A 19,760-nucleotide genomic window follows, 5' to 3' on the forward strand; every position below is an offset into this window, starting at 1 on the left:
CATCTGCCTCTAAATCTCCATTCACTACAGCTGAGTGAGAACGAGCTAAGGGTGCTTTGAAAGGGCTGGCACCGCCTAAGTCAGCACGAGTCTCTTCCTCAGAGTACACAGAGCTGTTCATGGGGCTATCAGCTAGGGTGTTGTCTCCCAGATTCAGGGGTCCCTCGGCTCCCGCTGAGGGGAGATTTCGGGTCAGGGGTGGGCTTACACTGGGTGTCGAGCCCTCAGATTCCTCTGTCTTCACAGACGTGGCATCAGCAGCTGTGTTTTTCATAGACCCAGAGCTGAAGACATCAATTTGAGACTTGGAGCCTGTTGTTAAGGCCAAGGGAAGGAGCTGCTGGGTTTGAGAGGGGGAGCTTATGGAGTCATTCTCAGCATCATCAAAGAACGCACTTTCCATCTCTGCACCATCTTCAGGTGGCACATCTTCATCAGGTGGTATTTGTCCTCCTAGGTGCAAGCGAATGTGGTGCTGAAGAACCAGTGCATTGGTGAACTTGCGTGGGCATAGCGGGCAGGAGTTCAGGGCACGTGCATTTGGCGGTCTAGCACGGTGAGTGGCCAGGTGAGCCCTAAGACTCCCCTTTGTGGAGAAGGAGCGACCACACATCTTGCATGGGAACGGACGCTCTCCCAGGTGCGTAGCCTGGTGCAAGCGCAGAGCTCTAGGGCAGCTAAGGATACGCAGGCACACTCCACACTGATTAGCAACCTGGGTGGTAGGCAGAGAAGGGGCAGTTGTGGTAGTGGTTGTGCCTGACCCTGAGACTCCCTGGCTGGTCACTAGTCCTGTGGCATTGACACTTGGACTCAGGCCAAGAGCAGCCAACATTTCCCTGCGGTAAGTACTAGAGATGGTGGTCAGGTCGTGGCCGTGTGTATCCCCATTGGCATCAGCAGGTGTTTGGGAGGAGGTCGAGGGAGAAGAGGCAGAGGAGGATGAAGAGGCACCTCCCTGTGGTTGTTTTTCAAGCTTCTGTACCAGCCGCTGCAACTTGGAGGTGTCAGAGGTCTGGGCAGAGGTGGTGGGAGAGGATGAGGAGGGAGAGGAGGCTGGTGGTTTGGGGAAAGGTGGAAAGGGGAAAGACAGTTGATGGGGGGTAGTGAGGTGGGAGCTGGATGGGTGGCCTGTGGGCCGGAGAAGGGTGAGGTGATGAGGGGAGGCACCTCCAGGAAAAAGAATCTTGGGGAGGTGGGCTAGTTGGGAGTATGGGGAGGTTGTATGGAGGGTGGACTGAGGTGGAGTGTTTTCATCAAAACGCTGCTGCTTTGCTCCTTTGTACTGGCTTCCCAAGGAGGAGGAGGAAGACGAGGATGAAGAAGAAGGCAGTACAGTGCCAGATGCACTGGCAGCAGCTGCAGCTGAGGCTCTGTTCAGCTGTAGCAGTGAATGGGCTGTGGAGAGCAGCGCCATGTCCACTGATGGAGGCAGAGGAAGAGAGGAAGGCGAAGGCCGAGTGGATGCACCAGACAGGAATCCTAAAGCCATATTTTCCGTCATCCCAGGAATGCTTCCTTTCACCCCATTAAACGACTCGTCATCATAAGCCCGTCGTTTTCTCCTTCTCTGGAGGGCACTGGGGACAGATCCACTCTGGGTTTGCTCAGACAGTGCTGGGGGCAGCAGGGAGAGGGAGAGCTCTGGATTCTGCTCTCTGTGTCTCAGGAAATGAGCTTTCAGGTTCCCTCTTGTTGTAAAACGACTCAAGCAGACTGGACACTGGTAGGGCCTTTCACCTGTATGTGACCTCAGATGGATCTGGAGCGATGAATCACTGCTCAACACTTTCCCACAGAATCGGCAGACGTGCTGAGGGCGTCCTGATAAGGAGGCAGGGGCAAGAGAGGAGCTGGATTGGATGTCCTGGGAATGGCTGGTGGTAGGAAGGGGAGGAGTAGGGAAACTGACACTGTTGCTGTGGCCAAATGAGGAGGTGTTAGATGATTTCTCATGGAGGTAGCGTGGTGGTAGGCCCAGTGACAAAGACAGTGGGTGCAATGAGGCAACAGAGGAGCTGATGGTGGATGAAACAGATGAGGAAGAGGTAGACGAAGATGGAGCTCTGCTGCCATTAACATGTGAAGTGCCTGGTTTGGAGATGACTGGCTGGAGGAAGAGGGAAGATGGAAGGCTAGTCAAAAGTGATGAGGCTGTGGTTACTGGAGCAGCAGTGGAGGGATATGTTGGTGATGAAGATGCTGCTCCTGTAGACTTCTGGTTGCTGTCTGCATCACTGGCCTGTGTGTCATTTTCAAAGACAGCCCCACCAAGCCTGAGTACGTGCCTGCAGATCTCTTCTGTTATCTGCATCTGGTGGATTTGCCTCTGCTGTAAAACCCTCAGCTCCTCTAGAAGAACTGCCAGGGTTGGAGGCACCTGGATCTGTCCCTGCAACCCCGGAGAGCTGGAGGACTGCTGCTGACCTGGACTGGAGCTGTCTCGGGTAGGAGGCACACACTGAGAAGATGTGGAGGAAGAAGACGAGGAGGAAGTAGTCGTTGTAGCTGAGCTGCCCATCGGTGGAGAGGTCATGGTGGAGTGAGAATTTCCTTGGTGGGACATGCTGTGGGAACCTGAGGTTTGACCTAGTGGAGGGGGCGAGTGAGTCTGGGAAGACAGTGAGGGGTGAGGGAAGTCTGGGGACAGGGATGAGTGGGTGTTGGGGAGGGATGTGGTGAAGGCAGTGATGTGACTGGGCCAGTGGGGAGGAGGCGAGCTCTCGCTGGGTAAGGAGGGCGCGTGGAGCCCACCAGGGGATGGGCGAGGGGCCAGAGGCGGCTGGCAGTCTTGGAGAGAGGTGGGGGATGAAGAGGAAGACCCCGATGAGGTCACTTCTGAGCCCAGAGATGTGGATGGTGACTTCATTCCCAAGTGATCATCTTAGGATTGACAGAAAAAGAAGAATGCTAAGAACTTTTTTAAACCTGTTTCTTTATTATTGAATACACATTCTCCAGGATCAATTCAGTTATCCAGCCACATACATTCATTCACTTTTCAGCTTCAGACTATGTTTCATTGTTTTACTGTTTACCAATTTAGGTTTCAAATGTGTGTGCATGCCAAGAAATTCTGTTACAACCTGAAAAGAAATGCCTGCTAGGAAGTGGCCTCGAGCAAGCAAACAAGTGGAAGAACCTCCGCAGTCTATTATGAGTCTTTGGGATGTGTTGTCTCAATCTGTGCTGTCCAGAGGAAAACTCCTCAAACATCTTGCACACACAGAAAAGCTTACAGACCACCTTGCTGCTATGGCAACACATTATAGAGGACAATGGGCATCACCAAGACAACCCATAACCCCTCTTAACCCACCCCCTCCCTACAGCAGTTGCATCTTTCATCTCCCTGTTCACCCTTCCCCCCTTACGTCACTGTGGAGGTCAAGGGTCAGGCCATGCTAAGGGTTCTGGGCACTATCCAGACCCTCTGATTGGTCAACTAAATCTGACCTTTGCCACCCACAGGTCAAATTCTTTCAGAATCTTGAATACAGAGTGAGAAAGAGTAAAAAGAAAAAGAAGGGGGGATGGTAACAACAATGGAGAGACAAACTAACTATTCCCACCTGGAGAGATATGGAATAAAAGACTGTACCTTGGTGAAATTCCTTCCCTGTGACTTAAAACCAAACTTGAAGCTGCAGGGAATTTGTAAATTACCTCCAAATCTAAACTTTCACTTTATCTGCAGCAACTTTTAGGTGTGTGCACTTGAAGCAATATTCCATTGCAACACAGTACAAGTGTGAGAATAATCTATCCCCACTGAATCCTTTCCCCCCTCCCCCCCCCCCCCAAAAAAAAAAAAAAAACTGCGCAGGAGTATACAGTCAATAGTGCTGTGGGACTAGAAAGAGAGAGAAAGAAAGAGGAGGGAAGTGCTGAGAAGGTGGAAAATGGGGGAAGAGGGGTGCATAAGGAAGAAAGGCATGGATGAGGAGCAAAAGAAGAAGAGAATAGAAGGGTGAAAGATTAATCTTTACCAAAAACACTGCATTTCCTTCCCCCACCACGCACTCTATTGTTAAAAACATAAGAGAGTGCCCAGTATCAGTCGAAGACTTCCAGCCGTCAGCGCTGAGCAGCCTGTTGGTTTGCCAGAGGACGCACAACACATGAAAATGGCCACAGATGTATGTTAGTTAATCCTCCTCTATTCACTTCACAGGAGAAAGTTTATTGGCCCCAGCCAAAGTGTTTAAAGCCTCCATTTAATGGGGCCCATTACAATGAATAACTAAGCAAGAGGGGTTTCTTTAGCTGACAATTTTAGATCTAAAACTTTTTAATTTAGTAAATCAGGTGCATTTTTCGGAAAATAGCTGTTAATACATACACCTATAAAAATCAAAGACAAATATATTACAGAAGAGTCCTGCACAAAGTATAGATAGATAGATAAATAGATCCCGAGGGAAATTCAGGTATAGTATACAGACTACAGCCTATTGTTTTTTTAAAATACCTTTAAAGATTTTCAGACTCTGGCGATGAATTCCACATGCAGTGATGAGCACCAGTGTGTTATAGGACATACAGCCTCTCGCCCAAGAAATTCAGAAAAAGAAACGCATGCGTAAAGATGTTTTCTCACCGTGAGATAGCAGCCTTGGGCCCCCGGGATCCGCGTTAACGAGATGCTGGGGCCGCTTCTGCTTCCGGCGTGACATGATTCACGGCGAGTCAGACAGAAAGGGGGGCATCCGTCGGTTGAATGGCACCAGGCACGTTTTTGCGCACTTGGACTGAAAGCATCCAAAGTTCAAGTGTCGCACAATTCCCGCAAGCTTTTAGATAAAAAAAAAATAATTTAAAAGGTGTATATTCAGCTTTAAATGTTGAAAGAGAAAGGAACAAAGTAAAAAATACGGCATAGGTGTTTGTAAATCCGTAGGTCTGCACTGTGTCATATGAGGCTACCGTGAGTGCGTGTGTGGCTGTTTTCTAAAGTCTCTTCTCCCCAAAAAACTTGTCCAATTTGCGCCCCTCCTCTCACGCTGCTACCCCGCAGCATGCACATACAGGGAACACACACAAACACACATGCCATACACACACTCATACAGACAGAACCACTCCTTGTTCGACGATGATATTTGCATTTCAATGGCGTGTAACACACTGCATCCCTGGTTCTCCCTTTCTCTGTCTCCCCAGCTTTATTTTTCTTTACACACTCACGCAGCAGCTATAAACTTTCAATAAAACCAAGACAAAGAGGCGTCAATGCCGTCGGATGCCAATAAAATAAGAAAGGCGTAAGAACTTGGTTCTAGTTAAGCATAAATGTTTTAATCGTTGGAAGGGAATAACATCAAAACTGTTCAAATTGAGATGCAATAAGTCTAAAAGAAGTTTGACTAATCAGTCAGGTGGCATTTGTTTAGGAACCCCCCCTGGTGTACTGCACCTGAAATCCTCAGCAAGGCGGAGAAATATTAAATATTCAAAGCTGTAACAACTGACTGGCAGGTGGTTTCCATCAAAAACTCGAAAAACCCGTCTTCTCAGCGATGTTACTGGGCCAGATGACCAGGCCATGTTTCTACTCTTTAATTTCCACTGGTCCGATTAACAACAGCGGCGCAGTGGATGGCTGCTGTGTGCAGGTAGGGCCACACAGCCATTCCACATGCACCCATGTATTTCGTGTGTTATCGCCAAGCGCATAATAACCCCCCCTCCCGAACCCGAGAAAACATCTTACACTGGAGCTCTATTTAAAAGGCAGAGAATAGATGGGAATCTCTGACAATGGCGTGCTGGACACAGTTGAGTGAGCATCTCCCTTCTCTCACTATGAACCCCCGGATCCACTGCTGCACAGCACAATGCCCCTCTTTCACTCCCTCCTTTACTCCTGTACCACGTGGAGAAACGGATAAAAGAGAAAGAGAAAAAAGTGGGAGGAGGAGAAGGAGGAGGGATGTATTTAAGTAGGTGTCACATTATACATATATCCACTCAGAGCCTGCTAAGAAATAGGCATAATTTAATTTGGGACAAATAACTGCCATGCCTAGATTAACTAAAGGATTACAGACTGGGATGTCCAGTAAAGTGGCTTCATTCAAAATCATTAGCATCCCATGGAAAACAAGATGAATAATTATAAAATTGCATGTAAAGTCAAAGTCCAAGAGATTGTTTTGCTTTAAGTCTGTTAGCAGTACTCGGATCATTTCCTTAAATAAATTTTCAGGCAGCAAATTGTAAAAATATTCCAATAAAAGTGAAAGCAATGAGTTAAAAATGTTCACTAAATAAATATTAGAAGAAATGGAAGGTAACTTTACTCAAGTTCTGTACTTAATTTTGAGTTATCGATAGAGTATTTTCGACTTCACTACATTTTAAAGGTAAATATTGTACTTTTTATTTCACTACATTTCCTTGTACATTTATTTTTACATTTCAGTTATTAGTTACTGTCCAGAATCAGACTAACTACATTATAATTAATATGACTGTTGATCCCCACTGGGAAAGTCACAAGCTACGAGCATAATTAACACCACCTTCATCAGCTGCAACTTTAAATGTGATGCACACAACAATACATCAGTAAAAAAAAAAAAAAAAAAAATATTATATACATTAATGTGAACTGTGCCATTGTATTGGACAAAAAAATCAGATATTTCTCTCTAAAATGTATAGAATGGCAGAAAATGCAAATACTCAAGTAGAGCACAAGTAAGTCTATGTCAAAAACAGAAAACACAGACCACAGTACTAGAGCAAAATATTTAATTATTTCCCATCACTTTTATAATGTTTACCTTTACCAGCCTCACCATTTTGGAAAACAACATGAGTATACTTGCAACACCCTGAAATTGGTTTGTATTAGTCGTGTAGTATTTGTTGTTATTTTTTGGTATATTGTAGTTTTAAGTCCTGAATTTTTGGAGTACATATTTAGTGTATTATGAGTTGCACTCAGCCAATCAGATCACAGTAGTAATTGCGCGTCATCAGCGGTCACCTGCACGGGGAAGAACTAACAGGTAAGATGTGAAATTCGCCGAAGTTAACATAAAAAATGTCTAATAACGGAGCTATCCTGTTATAGTTATTGTAAGATAAATATGACAAGAAATGTGTTTTAAGGCAAACTTGTGTTTTCAAAAGCAGCCTTAGCATATCAATACGTCAACGTATTAACGTAACAATTTAGCTAATGTGGATCGAGAGCTAGTTGATTAAACATTAAGCTAGGTCGCTAGTTAGCATAACCGAAAACTTAGCCACATAGATATTCTTCATACTCTAAAGTTATGATATTTATAGGATTTTGTATTTTTCTTATTGATACTGTACATTGGTCTGAATTAGCAGTCGAAATGAAAAAAAACAAAAAAAACACTGGAAATTAAGTAAATTGTTCTACAGCAGTTGACAAAGTCATTCCCAGTGCAGACCTGCCAAATGCTAATTGACTCGCTCATTGTTGTTTTACCTTGATACAGTAACATGTTTCCAACAGGAACTGTTCAGGATTTCTTTGTAACTTTAAGTTAATGATTGACTTATTTCAGTGGTCTCATTACTGTACTCTACAGTCATGGCCATGTCTCTCTGCGATGACACACTTTTGTGTAACTTCACAAAGTGTCGGACCAAGCTGAGCGGCTTCGCCTGGGTCACAGCATGCTCTCATATTTTCTGTGATCAGCACGGGTCTGGTGAGTTCAGCCGCTCTCCTGCCATCTGCCCAGCTTGCTCCTCTGCACTGTCTGGGAAACTGGACATTGTGAGGACGGAGCTGTCGCCCTCTGAGGAATACAAAGCCATGGTGCTGGCAGGTCTGCGACCTGACATAATACTGGACATCAGTGCCCGCGCTATGGCCTTCTGGAGCTATCAGGTCAAATATGTTTCTGTCTGTAGACTATATGAACTTTGTGTAGCCCAGCAGCTGTGAACCTTGATTGTTTATGTCAGTTCAGTTGTCTTAGCTTGTCAGGTTCTCATATACAGGTACATCAGGAGCATATGTACCAAGAGTACAATATGTCACGAGCCGAGGCACAGCTGAAACAGATGGAGAAGGTGTTAACCCAGCAGAACCATAGCAGGGAACTGGAGCTCTCTGCCATGAGGGGAGAAATCACCTCTCTGAAGAAAGTAAATCACAACTCCTAAGTCTACAGTCATGATCTCATTTTGACATGTAGAAAGTCAAAAGAATATGTAGAAATATAAAATATCTTGTTTGTGCCAGGTGATGGAGGAGTACAAGAGGAAGTACAGTGAGGTGTCTGAGAGACTGATGGAGAGGAACAGGCAGTACCAGAAACTGCAGGGGCTCTACGACTCTCTGAGGCTGCGAAACATGGTGGTGGGTGTTGGGGAAAGAGACATGCTGCTGCAACCAGGACATCACAGCTTCAAATCTGGTATGAACAATTTGAACTTAATGCCCTTAAGAGTTAAGGGTGTGCTCTTGAAATCGAATAGATGATTTTTGGATGGGAGATAGCAATGGGAAACATTTACGGTATGTTTTAAGTGGACGCTGGCTTGGAGGAGCTCATGAATGATGACGCTACAAATTCAGCATTTACCCGTTCAACTTTATGAAAATGTTTAAAACTTGCTCTGTATAAACAGGGAAACTCAGGAATAGAGGGTATTACACTGTAAATATGATATTGTCAGATATGAAACATTACAATATTCATCTTCAGTACTACTTAAATTTAAAAAATTATTTTTTTAAAATAATATACTATTCACATGTGAACAGAATGACTCCTGAGTTCATAGAAAACTGTTTGCCAGTAATTCATTAAGCAGAAATGTCAAAGCTTTGTCAGTTACCATAAACTAAACCACTAATAAGGTGACAGATTAATTCAGTAATAATAATGAAACTAATAAGGTACATTATGTTTAGCAGGAAAACAAAAGGACATCCAGTAGAGATGAGAAAAATGAAGTGTTTTTGTCTCTGGCTGGGAATGAAACGCTTTTAGCAAATCAGCTGTCGTGTTGTGCCCACAGTGACTGATGAGAAGAGGAAGGAAGCACAGAGAGAGTAATGTTAAATGGCACAAAGGTGGACACAGTTGTAGGTGTGTTGTTAAGAAGTAGTCATGAAGAAAACACTGTAGGAGTGATGAGCTAATTGTCTGTGTAAGGGAAATTTAGTCAGTCTAACAATGAGGGACATCCGTCATGCTCCTGTGTGTCGCCCAGGGGTGGCTCAGCAGGCGACGCCCCAGAGGAGCCCTGTGTTTTCCTCTGTGGGCCGTGATGGCGACAGTCAATTCTTCTCCTGTCTGGAGGCCAACGGAGCCAAGACCTTCTTCCAGTTCAGCTCCCCTGCTCTGGAGAAAGGCCGGCCCTTCATCAAGAAGCACTGAGGACAGCAGGTTTCATAGTTACTGTGGACTTTAACCAGACTATAGTTATTCATGTTACCAAACTGTTCTGGTTTAATAATTAATTTTTGTGGTATTTATTGCAATTTCGAACCATAAATGTGTTTTTGAACAACAAACTGTTGGTTAAAATTAGTAGTTGAATGTGATTTGTAAAGTTTTAGTCCTGACTTTATAAATTTATGTTGTTACTACAGTAAATTTAAGTAATATACAACAAACACTGACCAAAATGTTCTTCATCAAAGAATAACAGACTAAGTAACACATTCAGGATGACATCACTGTAGAATTAAGCCCTTTGGTTTTGGTTTTAGTATTTTCACTACAGGGTTAGTGTCACCCAAATTTAAACTGGAAAATGCAATGCTTGTTTTAGGTATAAAAATTAAAAGGAAATATACCTATTCTATATATATATATATTAGTACAAATGTCATAATGTAGATCTATTTAGGTCCCTTGTGTGATTACTGCAAATTTAAAACAAAGCTGTTTTCACACAATGGTATCATTTTTATATAGTAAAACGGATGTCAGAAAGTCAGGTGCAGGTTATACTGCAGGTGACATTTGACCAAGTACGTGTTTATTGTATTGTGCCTCTGTAGGGCAGAATAGACTTTTTACATGATAGACATTTTGATATGTGACAGTAGGTAAAGCACTGGTGTAATTAATATGATGAATGATGGTGGAAATGCTATTTAGCCACTTCATTTTCAAGGTTCAGGCATTGTTTACGCTGGCTTTCTGTCATAACTTACCCAAACAGAAAGGAGCCGTTGTTATTCATATTGGTAACAGCTATACGTCTCTACTATCCTAAGTTAAAATGTCCTTAGTAAAAAGAGCCTATACAGCTATATAAACACATTTGGGGCATTTTGGGAACCCCGATGGACACATGATCCTACTTTGAAAACTGCTCTTTTAAGATACCACAAACTGTTCAAGGTAAATTTCATCACATTGTCGTCATCCCAGATTTATTCATTTACAAAAAGAACTCCATGTTATCCACACAACTGAATATAAAAAAAGAGAAACATAAATATAAACAAACTGTCTCTAAAGAGAGTTTAACATAATGACTTCTATTTACAAAATACAAAAAACTGGCAGAGACTTGGGAATTTTCAAACTTCCACAGCTATGCCAACTCTTCTAACATCCAGCAAAAAAAAAAAAAAAAGTGGTCCTCTTGCTTCTTGCTCAGCTCATTCACTCTGGGGCTTGTAGCTGACAGAGGCAGCAATTTGACTGTGAATGTTTTGTTTCTTGCCGTTAACAATGAGCAGCAGAGGGGAGTCCACTCGAATGCTTCTGAAGTCAAACAACTACCAGAGAGAAGAAAAGCAAAAGTCAGACAATGAGACCAGCAGTGTTCTGTAAATTTTCAACTACTCAGATGAAGCACTGACCTTATCTTTATGTGTTATACTATGTCGTTTGACCTGAGGCTCAGGAACGACTACAGAGTCCCCTATCAGGACGCCCCAGCTGTCTGCTGTATTGTATACCATCACCACTATACACGTCTCCTCACTGTCCACCATGCCGAACGTACTGGTGGAAAGAGAGAGTGCAAAATTTTATAGCACGGCTCCAAAAATCACTGATGCTCCAAGACTGAAGCAAACTGTGTGGATTGTTGGACTTGATGATAAAAGAAACTACACTCACAAGGCCATGTGACCTGCAGAGGCCAGGCTGAATACCACCTTGCCCAGGGCGGCCACCCCTGTGTTATGCCCGTGTGTGAGGGAAGAAAACGTTCGAGGCTCCAGGCTGCCCACGCGGCCCGTGGGGGAACGAAACTGAGGGGAGGAGCAGGGGCCCAGACTCGATGTGTTGAGGTTAGAGAGCATTGTCCGTAACCGACGCGCCTTCATCTTCCCCTGAAGAGAGAGACTGAAAATTAGAGGAATTAAGGGAGACAGGGTGGGCTTTGCTGCCACCTTGTGGTGAAATATGAAATCGTATCTTGATAACGTGTGACATCACTAAACAGACTCAAAGATGATAGTTTGATATATTCTCTATTTTTAAGATGAATCAATCATTAAAATGTTTACTTTCAGTTTCTCTACTTACTCCCAAAATCCTTACAAAATTGAAAAAACATGGCTAATGAAACACAACTTTCATTGTGATTCATCTATTTTCCTTATATATTCTGTACAGAGAATGAAACCAGTATATGAGAAAAAAGGAACTAACTCTTCTAAAGGTCACGTTAGGATTGTTGTGATATGTAAATGGCTGGTAATAACAGGTAATAATGTCATAATGACACTGATTTATGCACCAAGTGTAAGAATGACCCACCTTGTTCTGTACAAGTTCTGTGACTTTCTCCAAATACTCCAGCAGCTGCTTCTCTCTCTCTGGAGGGTCCTCCCAGCCCGGGTCGAGCGCTGCCGCTTGGCTGTAGCCGCCTAGCGCAGACCCGAACATCTCCTCGTACTGGAACAGAGTGGCTCTGTTGAAATGTAACTCAGGGTAACAAGAGGCAGCTTTGTCCACTTTCTCCTACAAAGAGGTAGATGAGAGTAAAATATTAGTTCACCAATAGATTTGAACTGTACCAACTTGTCAGATGTGTATACTCACAGACTGTGCATAGGCACTTAGAGCTTGTTGAGACAGCTGTGGATTTTGTCCACATTTGAAAAACAGGGACACGTAGGCATTTCCCAGAATATCTGTGGAAAAAAAAAAAACAGTAACATAAATTATTGTGAAATTACTGTTATAACTTCCTTCTAAATTTGCATCTCAAGAGTCAAGATTTTTATTTGCCATTTATGCATAAACAGACAGTCTAGGCATATAGGGATTCTTGTGCAGGGCTCTCCTGGAGTCAGGTAAAGAGTTTCAAGCCAAAAGAATGAACACCTAGTCTAAATATAAGATCACCCAACATTATAAAACAATACAAAAAACAAGAATACCCAAGAACACAAAATAGTTAATAAAATTGTGAACGAAAGAATGAACACCTAGTCTAAATATATGATCACCCAAGAATACAGAAAACAAGAATACAAATTTGTTGATAAAACTATGGATACAGGAATAAGATAGCAGGTAAAATGGAGAGTTTCAAATATTGTACATAGTGGAACTGTGTATGGTATGGTGGTGTCATGAGTGTTATAAACTGCTCCTTCACTACAGACAGAAAAGGGAGCAGCACCCACTCTCCTATCTTCCTAAGAACCCTGATTCTACTCACACCATGACGTTCCATCTGTGACATCCAGCTGGACAGCTTGTCGGGCCATGTCCACGCTCTCCAGCACCTGCTTGCCATGGGCAACACTATCAGCTGCCGGCAGCTGCCTCAGCACCATGGACAGGTTGCGTAGAGACACTTTGTTCTTGCTCTGCAGAGCAGAGGAGGAACATAGAGCACAGACAGATGAGTTAAACAAAATCCATCATTGAGACACAGAAAAGGTAAATAAGATTTTCAGTACTTTTATTACTGCAAGTTCACTGGATATAGACATGGTGTAAATGTTAAGATACAGGGTGCAATTTAAATCCTTTAAAGCAAATATGTAAACCTTTAGTATTCAAATGTACATATAGCATACTTCATGTTTTAATCAGCAACTTGGTATGTAATTCTTGAATTATAGCTTTTTATATAAAGTCAAGGCAGCTAAATAGAAAAAGAGTGAACAACACTCCTCTCTCCACCCTTACTGTACCTGCTGCAATGCCCCACTGAAGCAGTTCTTGGCACCGGTCAAATCTCCTTTTTTCCAGTACTGCTCGCCTAATGTGTTCCAGCCCTCGACCAGGCTAGGCTCCAGCTTCACAGCCCGGGAAAGGAACTCTTCTGCTACAGCACTGAAGTCTGGAGCTACGTTCAGACACCTACCCTTCTGCAGCAAAAACTCAGCTTTGTGTTTATAGCGCTCTGTGGAAAATCATAAATCCATAGATAACCGTGAATGTGAATGATATAAGGCCAAAGGACTGTTGTGTAATTACTGTGTAACACTCACCTTCTTTCTCCTCCAGCTTCTTCAGTGTCTTCTCTATCTCCTGTGCAACATCACTTTGTTTCCTCCCAGCTTCATCCACACTGTGAGTTACAAAGTAGTGATCCCTGAAATTATACAGTTCATCCACGAGTTCCTGTAACAGGGAGGGTGCATAAGGTGGGCAGATGTCAAAAAATAGGTTGTGACTTGACAGATTTAGAATTAAAGAAAGGCACATTTATTGTAGTTCATTCTGTCTAGTACAATAATCAGTATATATGCATTTTAGTGATGATGGTTTTCTAGGAGAATCTCACTTAATACAACAGGCATTTAAATATTTTTAACAAGCAGAGGGCGACTTATTTAAAGATGTTATGTTAGGCTGTTAATAGAAGAAATATAGCAGGGATACTCCTGATACAGTTTCAGAAATGAAGGCTAATACCAAAAGCTGTTAACATGACAGTCGTTATAGTAACGAGTCGTTCCGGTGTCCTGTACGCAAACTACAATACGACACCCGATTTTTACTGCATGACGGGACAAAACAACCGCGATTTGAGAAACCGGGTTGATTTAAATAACCTAAATTATAACTCACAGGACGTACCTTCATAATTTCCAGATCGTTCTTGTCTTTCACTGGCTCACTGCTCTTCTCGCCTTCCGCCATCTTTTTAGCTTAGAGCAACAACTGCTTACAGTAGGGCTACTGGGAAGAGGTTGGGCAAAATGTAGTTTTATGAAATCTGTATTATATCTAAGGCTCTGCTGTTAACGTGGTGACCTAAATCACCCATGTCTTTCACGAAATTATCACCAATGCAGTGAGTTTTTTGCAGAGAGGAAACGTGCTTTTAATTTCAGCGACGCCGGAAGTTGGTGTTCGATAACCAAAATGATTCCGATGCACAACCTCTTGTAAAAAAAAAAAACGGAGACACATTTATCGCTGAGTTTTGCGCCCCCAAAATATACACGTTAATACAGACCAATTAAAGTATAACAATTTATGTAATACTGATAGTAAAATTGGCACAGTTATTCATTCACAAAGCATCAAAATGTCGGAACCTTTCCCTCACGTTGCTGGTACGACACAATTTCGCAGTGTGCCATACGGTTTTCGACCTAGCATTGTGGACAGTGGTTTCTAAAATTCGTTAAGTTTGGTTGCTGTTGGAGTTTTACTGCAGTTGAACGTAGATCGTTATGTCGGACACTTGGAGCGATATCCAGGCGCACAAGAAGAAGCTGGACTCTCTGCGGGAGAGGCTGCAGCGGCCCGGGGGTTGGGGACCACTGCAGTACGATCACATCACGCAGCAGAATGTATAAGAGCAAGAAAGCTTTAAGGACATCTCATGTTCTGAGAAGCATTATTGAAAGTATTGTTAAATGAATAAACGCCAAGAAATTCTTTATTTTTCAGTCTGTCAACTAGTAAGGTGTCTCTCCCCCTCACCCCACCCGTTATTCAGTATCCTTTGTTAAAACCCTTATTAGAACCACAATAACATCACAAAAAGAAAAGAAGAAAGTACCGGGACTATTGAAAATTACTGGTAAATAAGATTGCAGAAGTGAAAAAACACATAACTTATTTATGGAAATATTTTATTTAGCAATACCTTCAATAATGCTTCTCAAAATATGAGATGTCCATAAAGCTTTCTTGTTCTTAGAAATTCTACAGATAGTCATAAGACATTTTTCTCTGTAATTAGGATCAAGATCTTATGACTCTGCCAGATTAATAAGGAAATTTGGATCTAGAAGTTATTTGAGTAAGTGCAGGAGTAAAATAAATCAGCTAAGGACTTAGGTTCCTTTTTGCAAAAGGAACATAGAGGAATAACATCTGGTCTAAAGTGGTGTATAAATTAATTGCAGGGATAATATCTGTGTAAAATCTTTATGAATTTCTTTAATATCCATCCATCCATCCATTTCCTCCGCTTATCCGGAACCAGGTCACGTGGGGTAGTGGTCTAAGCAAAGATGCCCAGACTTCCCTTCTTTAATATTATTAGCAACAAAGATTTGTTAAATTAGGTCCAAATGTAGTTGGGTTTGGGGCTGTTGGTGGGACACAACAAGATATCAGAAGAAGTCACCTAGTGCTCTGAGAAATTGCTTTTTTTTTTTTTTTTGACATTTCAAAAACACAAGATTGACTTGACAACTAAAAATGCTGAATGCTCAGATCCCAATTTTGGGTCTTTTGAAGTTTATCAAACAAGACCGTTAAGTTGCGGAAAACTCCTGATTTAACACAAACAATTTGGAAATCATCATCTAGCTTTAAAAACCTCATTAAAATGATGTGTGCTTACAAGTTTATTTTATTCCTTCACCCCCGTTGTCCCCTGTCACTCAGATGGCGGCGGCAGCACAGATGGGTCAGCAGTAAGGAGTGACAGTCCAGCTCCGTCGACTCAGTTCACTTCTCAGGAGGAAGCAGAAAAACCACCAGACCCTGAACTAGAGAGGAGGTTGCTGGGATATCTGTCTGATCTCAGTCTTTCATTACCTATAGACTCCCTTGCCATCACAAATGAACTCAACAGTGTGAGTTTGTGTTTGTGATTCCCAGAGTTGAACATAGAAACATGATGTTATGATGTTACGGTCATCTTAGCTGCATCTTATTGACATCTTAATATTTCTGACTTCATCTAATATTTGATTCTTGCTCACAGTCTGAATCACCCGTGAGCCATGGGTGCATCCACAGTCTGCTGCTCAAATTCTCTGCTCAGGAGTTCATTGAGGTTCGTCAGCCCACCTCAGCCTCTTCCTCTACAACCACCACCTCTACAGTTGTTGTAGCAGTGGATCATACAAAACTATGGGCAATGATTGGGTCTGTGGCTGGAGCCCAAAGGACTGGAGTTAAGAGAAAGGCAGAAGACCAAACCCACAACAAAAGAGCTGCAGGCTTCTCGCCCTCACTACAGAGCTCAGCTTCCCCTCCGCCCACCTCTTCCATCTCTCTGACACCGGTTTCCTCCTCACACCTGATGGGGCAGTCGGCCTCAGGGAGTGGGGCTGAGAAGAAGGGGAGGAACAGTAAAACTCAGTCGTCTCATGTGGACATGGAGATCGAGAGCCTCCTGAACCAACAGTCCACCAAGGAGCAGCAGAGCAAGAAGGTACGAAGGATGGTTATTCTCACCAGTTTGATTTACAACTGTTTGAAACTGAGGCGTGATAGTTGAAATGCTTAGTTACAGTTTTGACATCATTTGAATGTTATGTGTGTGTAGGTGAGCAGAGAGATTCTTGAGCTGCTCAACGCCAGCACTGCCAAGGAGCAGTCCATCGTGGAAAAGTTCAGGTCTCGCGGCCGTGCTCAGGTTCAAGAGTTCTGCGATCACGGGACCAAAGAGGAGTGTGTACGCTCAGGAGACACACCTCAACCATGCACCAAGTTACACTTCCGGTCAGTACTTTATCTCCACCACCCAGCATGTTGAATCTCTCTATCAGACACTTCACAGCAGATATGGCAGAAAGCACAAATTTAGATTTTGACTTTGGTTTTATCCAGAAAAACATACTTTTCATAAATACTAAATAAAACTATAAATAACATTACACATAAATGTGAGTTTTATATTTTTTTACTTAGTGGCCCTGACTGCCCCAATCATAATAGCGACCATCCCAGATTCAAGTGAAAGCTGTGACGTGCTGATTTAATTGCTGTATTACAGATCAGACAAATCACGATTAAGTCATTGTTACTCCAAATTTATATCAGAGAGAGCGCATTTTTGCACTGTTCTGGCAAAACACTGCAAATAATGTGAATAAATATCATTTTCATTTATATTGGCTCTAAAACTACAACATCAGTTTTTATCTTGATCAAATGGAAACAAGAAAATGCATCTTGTTACTTGCTTTTATCTCTTCGGGCTGTTTAAGATAGATTAAACAATCTGAATCCCGTCAGGAGGGATCACAAGTAGATGCTTCTTTACTTTAAGGGCACAATTCAAAGGGGCTGGAAAATCTTTATATCATTATTATCAATATATTTAGATATTGGCTTCCTCTAGTTTGCAGTTATGTTTTAAATAAAGGAAGTTTTGTGGATATTTTTTTAACAATCTGAACCTGAAATTCTTTTTAAGACTAACATTTTTACTTTGTGACACTTTTTTTTGTTTGTTCAGTCGCATCATCAACAAGCACACAGATGAGAGCCTCGGTGACTGCTCCTTCCTCAACACGTGTTTCCACATGGACACCTGCAAATATGTCCACTATGAGATTGACAGCCCTCCAGAAGCCGAGGGGAGCCTGCTGGGGCCCCAGGCCGGGACCACTGAGCTTGGTCTCCATGCGGGAGACACCGACAGCAATGTGGGCAAACTCTTCCCCGCACAGGTGAGGAAGAGAGAAGATGGGGTAGACTGAACTAGAAAGATGTTTGTAATGTTTGGCTGGTTATAAAAATGTCTGAGTTGATGCTTCAATCCCTAGTGGATCTGCTGTGATATCCGCTACTTGGACGTTTCAATTCTGGGTAAGTTTGCTGTGGTGATGGCCGACCCTCCGTGGGATATCCACATGGAGCTGCCCTATGGTACTCTGACTGATGACGAGATGAGAAAGCTCAACATCCCGATCCTGCAGGACGATGGCTTCCTCTTCCTCTGGGTCACCGGGAGGTACCTAATACAGTGCTAGTTTTTGTTTTTTTTTGATACGGTAAAAGCAAGTGATTGGCTTCTTGAGATCTAGCAGTTTCTCTGTATGCAAGTTTGTTTTGAGTCTGGAAAGACCGAAGGTGGTTGACAGCAAGGCCTAGTTCTTCATGTATCATCTCAAAACAGGAGCATTAATAGCTGTGTCCATCCACGATTCGGTGTCCTGCAACGTCAACATGCCCTCAAACCAAACACTAACTCGCCTGACTTGAAGAACCTTTTCTTCAGCTGTGACTTTGTCTTTGTCCCTATTGTATAAACTGAGGGTTGTAAGCAGTTTGTGACTGCACACACAGATATTTTCATCTAGGTTGAACCTGCATGGTAATATGTTTGTAGACAGAGTCCTGTGGTTTTGTCTGCTGAAACTCCTCCTCCTTTCAGGGCTATGGAGTTGGGCAGAGAGTGTCTCAGTCTCTGGGGGTAAGTTTTTCCTTTTGGCCATTTCCCACCATTAAGCTGATTTGTTACGACAGAATCTGATGTGCTTTGTTTTCCTCCCTCAGCTATGAGCGTGTCGATGAAATCATTTGGGTGAAAACCAACCAGCTTCAGAGAATCATTCGCACTGGTAGGACAGGCCACTGGCTGAACCACGGGAAAGAGCACTGTCTGGTATGTTTACATTTCTCTGCTTTTAGACATCATCCTGTTGATTTTATTTTTTATCTGCTCCTGTCATACATGGATGAACCTGCAACTTGGGACTTCAAGCTCAAGGAGGATGTGCTGTAACTAGAAGGTGTTTTGGAGCAACGTACTGAGCTGCTGCTGCTGGCTTGTTCTTTGTGAATATACCATGTGGTTTGTTTTTCTTCAGGTGGGTGTCAAGGGAAACCCTCAGGGATTCAACAGAGGTTTGGACTGTGATGTCATTGTAGCTGAGGTAAATGACTGCAAATAGTCTGTTACCCTCCTACTCCTGGAGGCTGGAAAGGTTGTCTCTGTAATATCATTACACTTACACACTCTCCCAGGTTCGCTCCACCAGCCACAAGCCAGATGAGATCTACGGCATGATAGAGAGACTGTCGCCCGGCACCAGGAAGATCGAGCTGTTCGGTCGACCCCACAACGTCCAACCGAACTGGTAACATAGCTTAGTACAAGACCAAATGACTGTTCTAGGTGCTTTAAATGTACTGAATGTCTTTTTCCTTGCATCTCTTATAGGATAACTCTTGGAAACCAGCTCGATGGCATTCACCTCTTGGATCCTGAAGTTGTGGCTCGGTTTAAGATGCAATATCCAGACGGCGTCATCTCCAAACCCAAAAACATGCAGTGATCATCATTCCTCAGTGGTCACAGGTCTGGACACATTTGTATATAGACTTTTTTTTTTTTTTTATACCAGTGAACTGTTTTTAACAATTTGCTAACAAGAAATATCTGACTTGGTTAGGAAGTGATCAAAACGATGTGGAGCAATGTTCTCATCATTTCTTGACATTACTTTGTGTATGATGTAAATATTTAATGGGGGAAAACCTTCACCATCATCCATCATCAATAAAATCACATGAGACATGCATAATGTACATTTGTTTTGTTAGTAAAGAAAGTTATATTTTCATGCACTGTACACTGGAATCATTGACAGTTTGCAAAGGATAATTTTAGGTTGAAATTTCAGCAGG

The 19,760-nt window shown here is 42.9% G+C and overlaps 4 protein-coding genes across 6 annotated transcripts; 2 read left to right on the plus strand and 2 right to left on the minus strand.

The window, feature by feature from the left end:
* Nucleotide 1: 1 nt before the first annotated feature.
* si:ch211-212k18.5 (sal-like protein 4) lies at nucleotides 2–5,640 on the minus strand (the record flags this gene model as incomplete). Its single annotated transcript, XM_020611338.1, has 2 exons — nucleotides 4,601–5,640; nucleotides 2–2,883 (listed from the first exon to the last, which is right to left on the minus strand). Coding segments are annotated over exons 1-2 (2,958 nt in total), but the record flags the coding sequence as incomplete, so codon positions are not given.
* A 1,277-nt stretch (nucleotides 5,641–6,917) lies between these two features.
* ccnb1ip1 (cyclin B1 interacting protein 1) lies at nucleotides 6,918–9,574 on the plus strand. 3 transcript variants are annotated; one of them, XM_020611351.1, is made up of 5 exons: nucleotides 6,918–7,016; nucleotides 7,572–7,876; nucleotides 7,990–8,136; nucleotides 8,234–8,408; nucleotides 9,016–9,146. In XM_020611351.1, the coding sequence occupies exons 2-5, from the start codon at nucleotides 7,574–7,576 to the stop codon at nucleotides 9,051–9,053; spliced, it is 663 nt and encodes a 220-aa protein (XP_020467007.1). In that variant the 5' UTR covers nucleotides 6,918–7,016; nucleotides 7,572–7,573; the 3' UTR covers nucleotides 9,054–9,146. The 3 variants fall into 3 exon arrangements, with proteins under 3 accessions (XP_020467007.1, XP_020467005.1, XP_020467006.1); XM_020611349.1 differs by lacking the exon at nucleotides 9,016–9,146 and adding an exon at nucleotides 9,211–9,574 and having other exon boundaries at nucleotides 6,919–7,016; XM_020611350.1 differs by lacking the exons at nucleotides 6,918–7,016; nucleotides 9,016–9,146 and adding exons at nucleotides 7,049–7,086; nucleotides 9,211–9,574.
* Nucleotides 9,575–9,933: 359 nt separating this feature from the next.
* ttc5 (tetratricopeptide repeat domain 5) lies at nucleotides 9,934–14,294 on the minus strand. Its single transcript, XM_020611317.1, has 9 exons — nucleotides 14,010–14,294; nucleotides 13,418–13,550; nucleotides 13,118–13,329; nucleotides 12,637–12,787; nucleotides 12,012–12,103; nucleotides 11,727–11,930; nucleotides 11,082–11,296; nucleotides 10,820–10,964; nucleotides 9,934–10,735 (listed from the first exon to the last, which is right to left on the minus strand). Exons 1-9 carry the CDS (start codon nucleotides 14,070–14,072, stop codon nucleotides 10,616–10,618), a joined length of 1,335 nt encoding a protein of 444 aa, XP_020466973.1. The 5' UTR covers nucleotides 14,073–14,294; the 3' UTR covers nucleotides 9,934–10,615.
* Nucleotides 14,295–14,380: 86 nt separating this feature from the next.
* mettl3 (methyltransferase like 3) lies at nucleotides 14,381–19,754 on the plus strand. Its single transcript, XM_020611337.1, has 11 exons — nucleotides 14,381–14,690; nucleotides 15,780–15,970; nucleotides 16,102–16,554; nucleotides 16,669–16,844; nucleotides 17,584–17,797; nucleotides 17,894–18,081; nucleotides 18,505–18,543; nucleotides 18,627–18,735; nucleotides 18,941–19,006; nucleotides 19,098–19,210; nucleotides 19,294–19,754. Exons 1-11 carry the CDS (start codon nucleotides 14,612–14,614, stop codon nucleotides 19,406–19,408), a joined length of 1,743 nt encoding a protein of 580 aa, XP_020466993.1. The 5' UTR covers nucleotides 14,381–14,611; the 3' UTR covers nucleotides 19,409–19,754.
* Nucleotides 19,755–19,760: the final 6 nt, after the last annotated feature.

The sequence above is a fragment of the Monopterus albus genome, unplaced genomic scaffold, assembly GCF_001952655.1.
Source record: "Monopterus albus unplaced genomic scaffold, M_albus_1.0 scaffold112.1, whole genome shotgun sequence".
NCBI lineage: Eukaryota > Metazoa > Chordata > Actinopteri > Synbranchiformes > Synbranchidae > Monopterus > Monopterus albus.

Coding starts and splice junctions, on each gene's coding strand:
- ccnb1ip1 (XM_020611349.1), top strand. CDS start 7,574: ATGGCCATGTCTCTCTGCGATGACACACTTTTGTGTAACTTCACAAAG. Junction 7,877..7,989: donor TGGCCTTCTGGAGCTATCAG/GTCAAATATGTT, acceptor TCTCATATACAG/GTACATCAGGAGCATATGTA. Junction 8,409..9,210: donor ACATCACAGCTTCAAATCTG/GTATGAACAATT, acceptor TGTGTCGCCCAG/GGGTGGCTCAGCAGGCGACG.
- ttc5 (XM_020611317.1), bottom strand. CDS start 14,072: ATGGCGGAAGGCGAGAAGAGCAGTGAGCCAGTGAAAGACAAGAACGAT. Junction 13,330..13,417: donor GAAGCTGGAGGAGAAAGAAG/GTGAGTGTTACA, acceptor GATTTTCCACAG/AGCGCTATAAACACAAAGCT. Junction 11,931..12,011: donor TAAGTGCCTATGCACAGTCT/GTGAGTATACAC, acceptor ACCTCTTTGTAG/GAGAAAGTGGACAAAGCTGC.
- mettl3 (XM_020611337.1), top strand. CDS start 14,612: ATGTCGGACACTTGGAGCGATATCCAGGCGCACAAGAAGAAGCTGGAC. Junction 14,691..15,779: donor GAGGCTGCAGCGGCCCGGGG/GTTGGGGACCAC, acceptor CCTGTCACTCAG/ATGGCGGCGGCAGCACAGAT. Junction 17,798..17,893: donor GCAAACTCTTCCCCGCACAG/GTGAGGAAGAGA, acceptor TTCAATCCCTAG/TGGATCTGCTGTGATATCCG.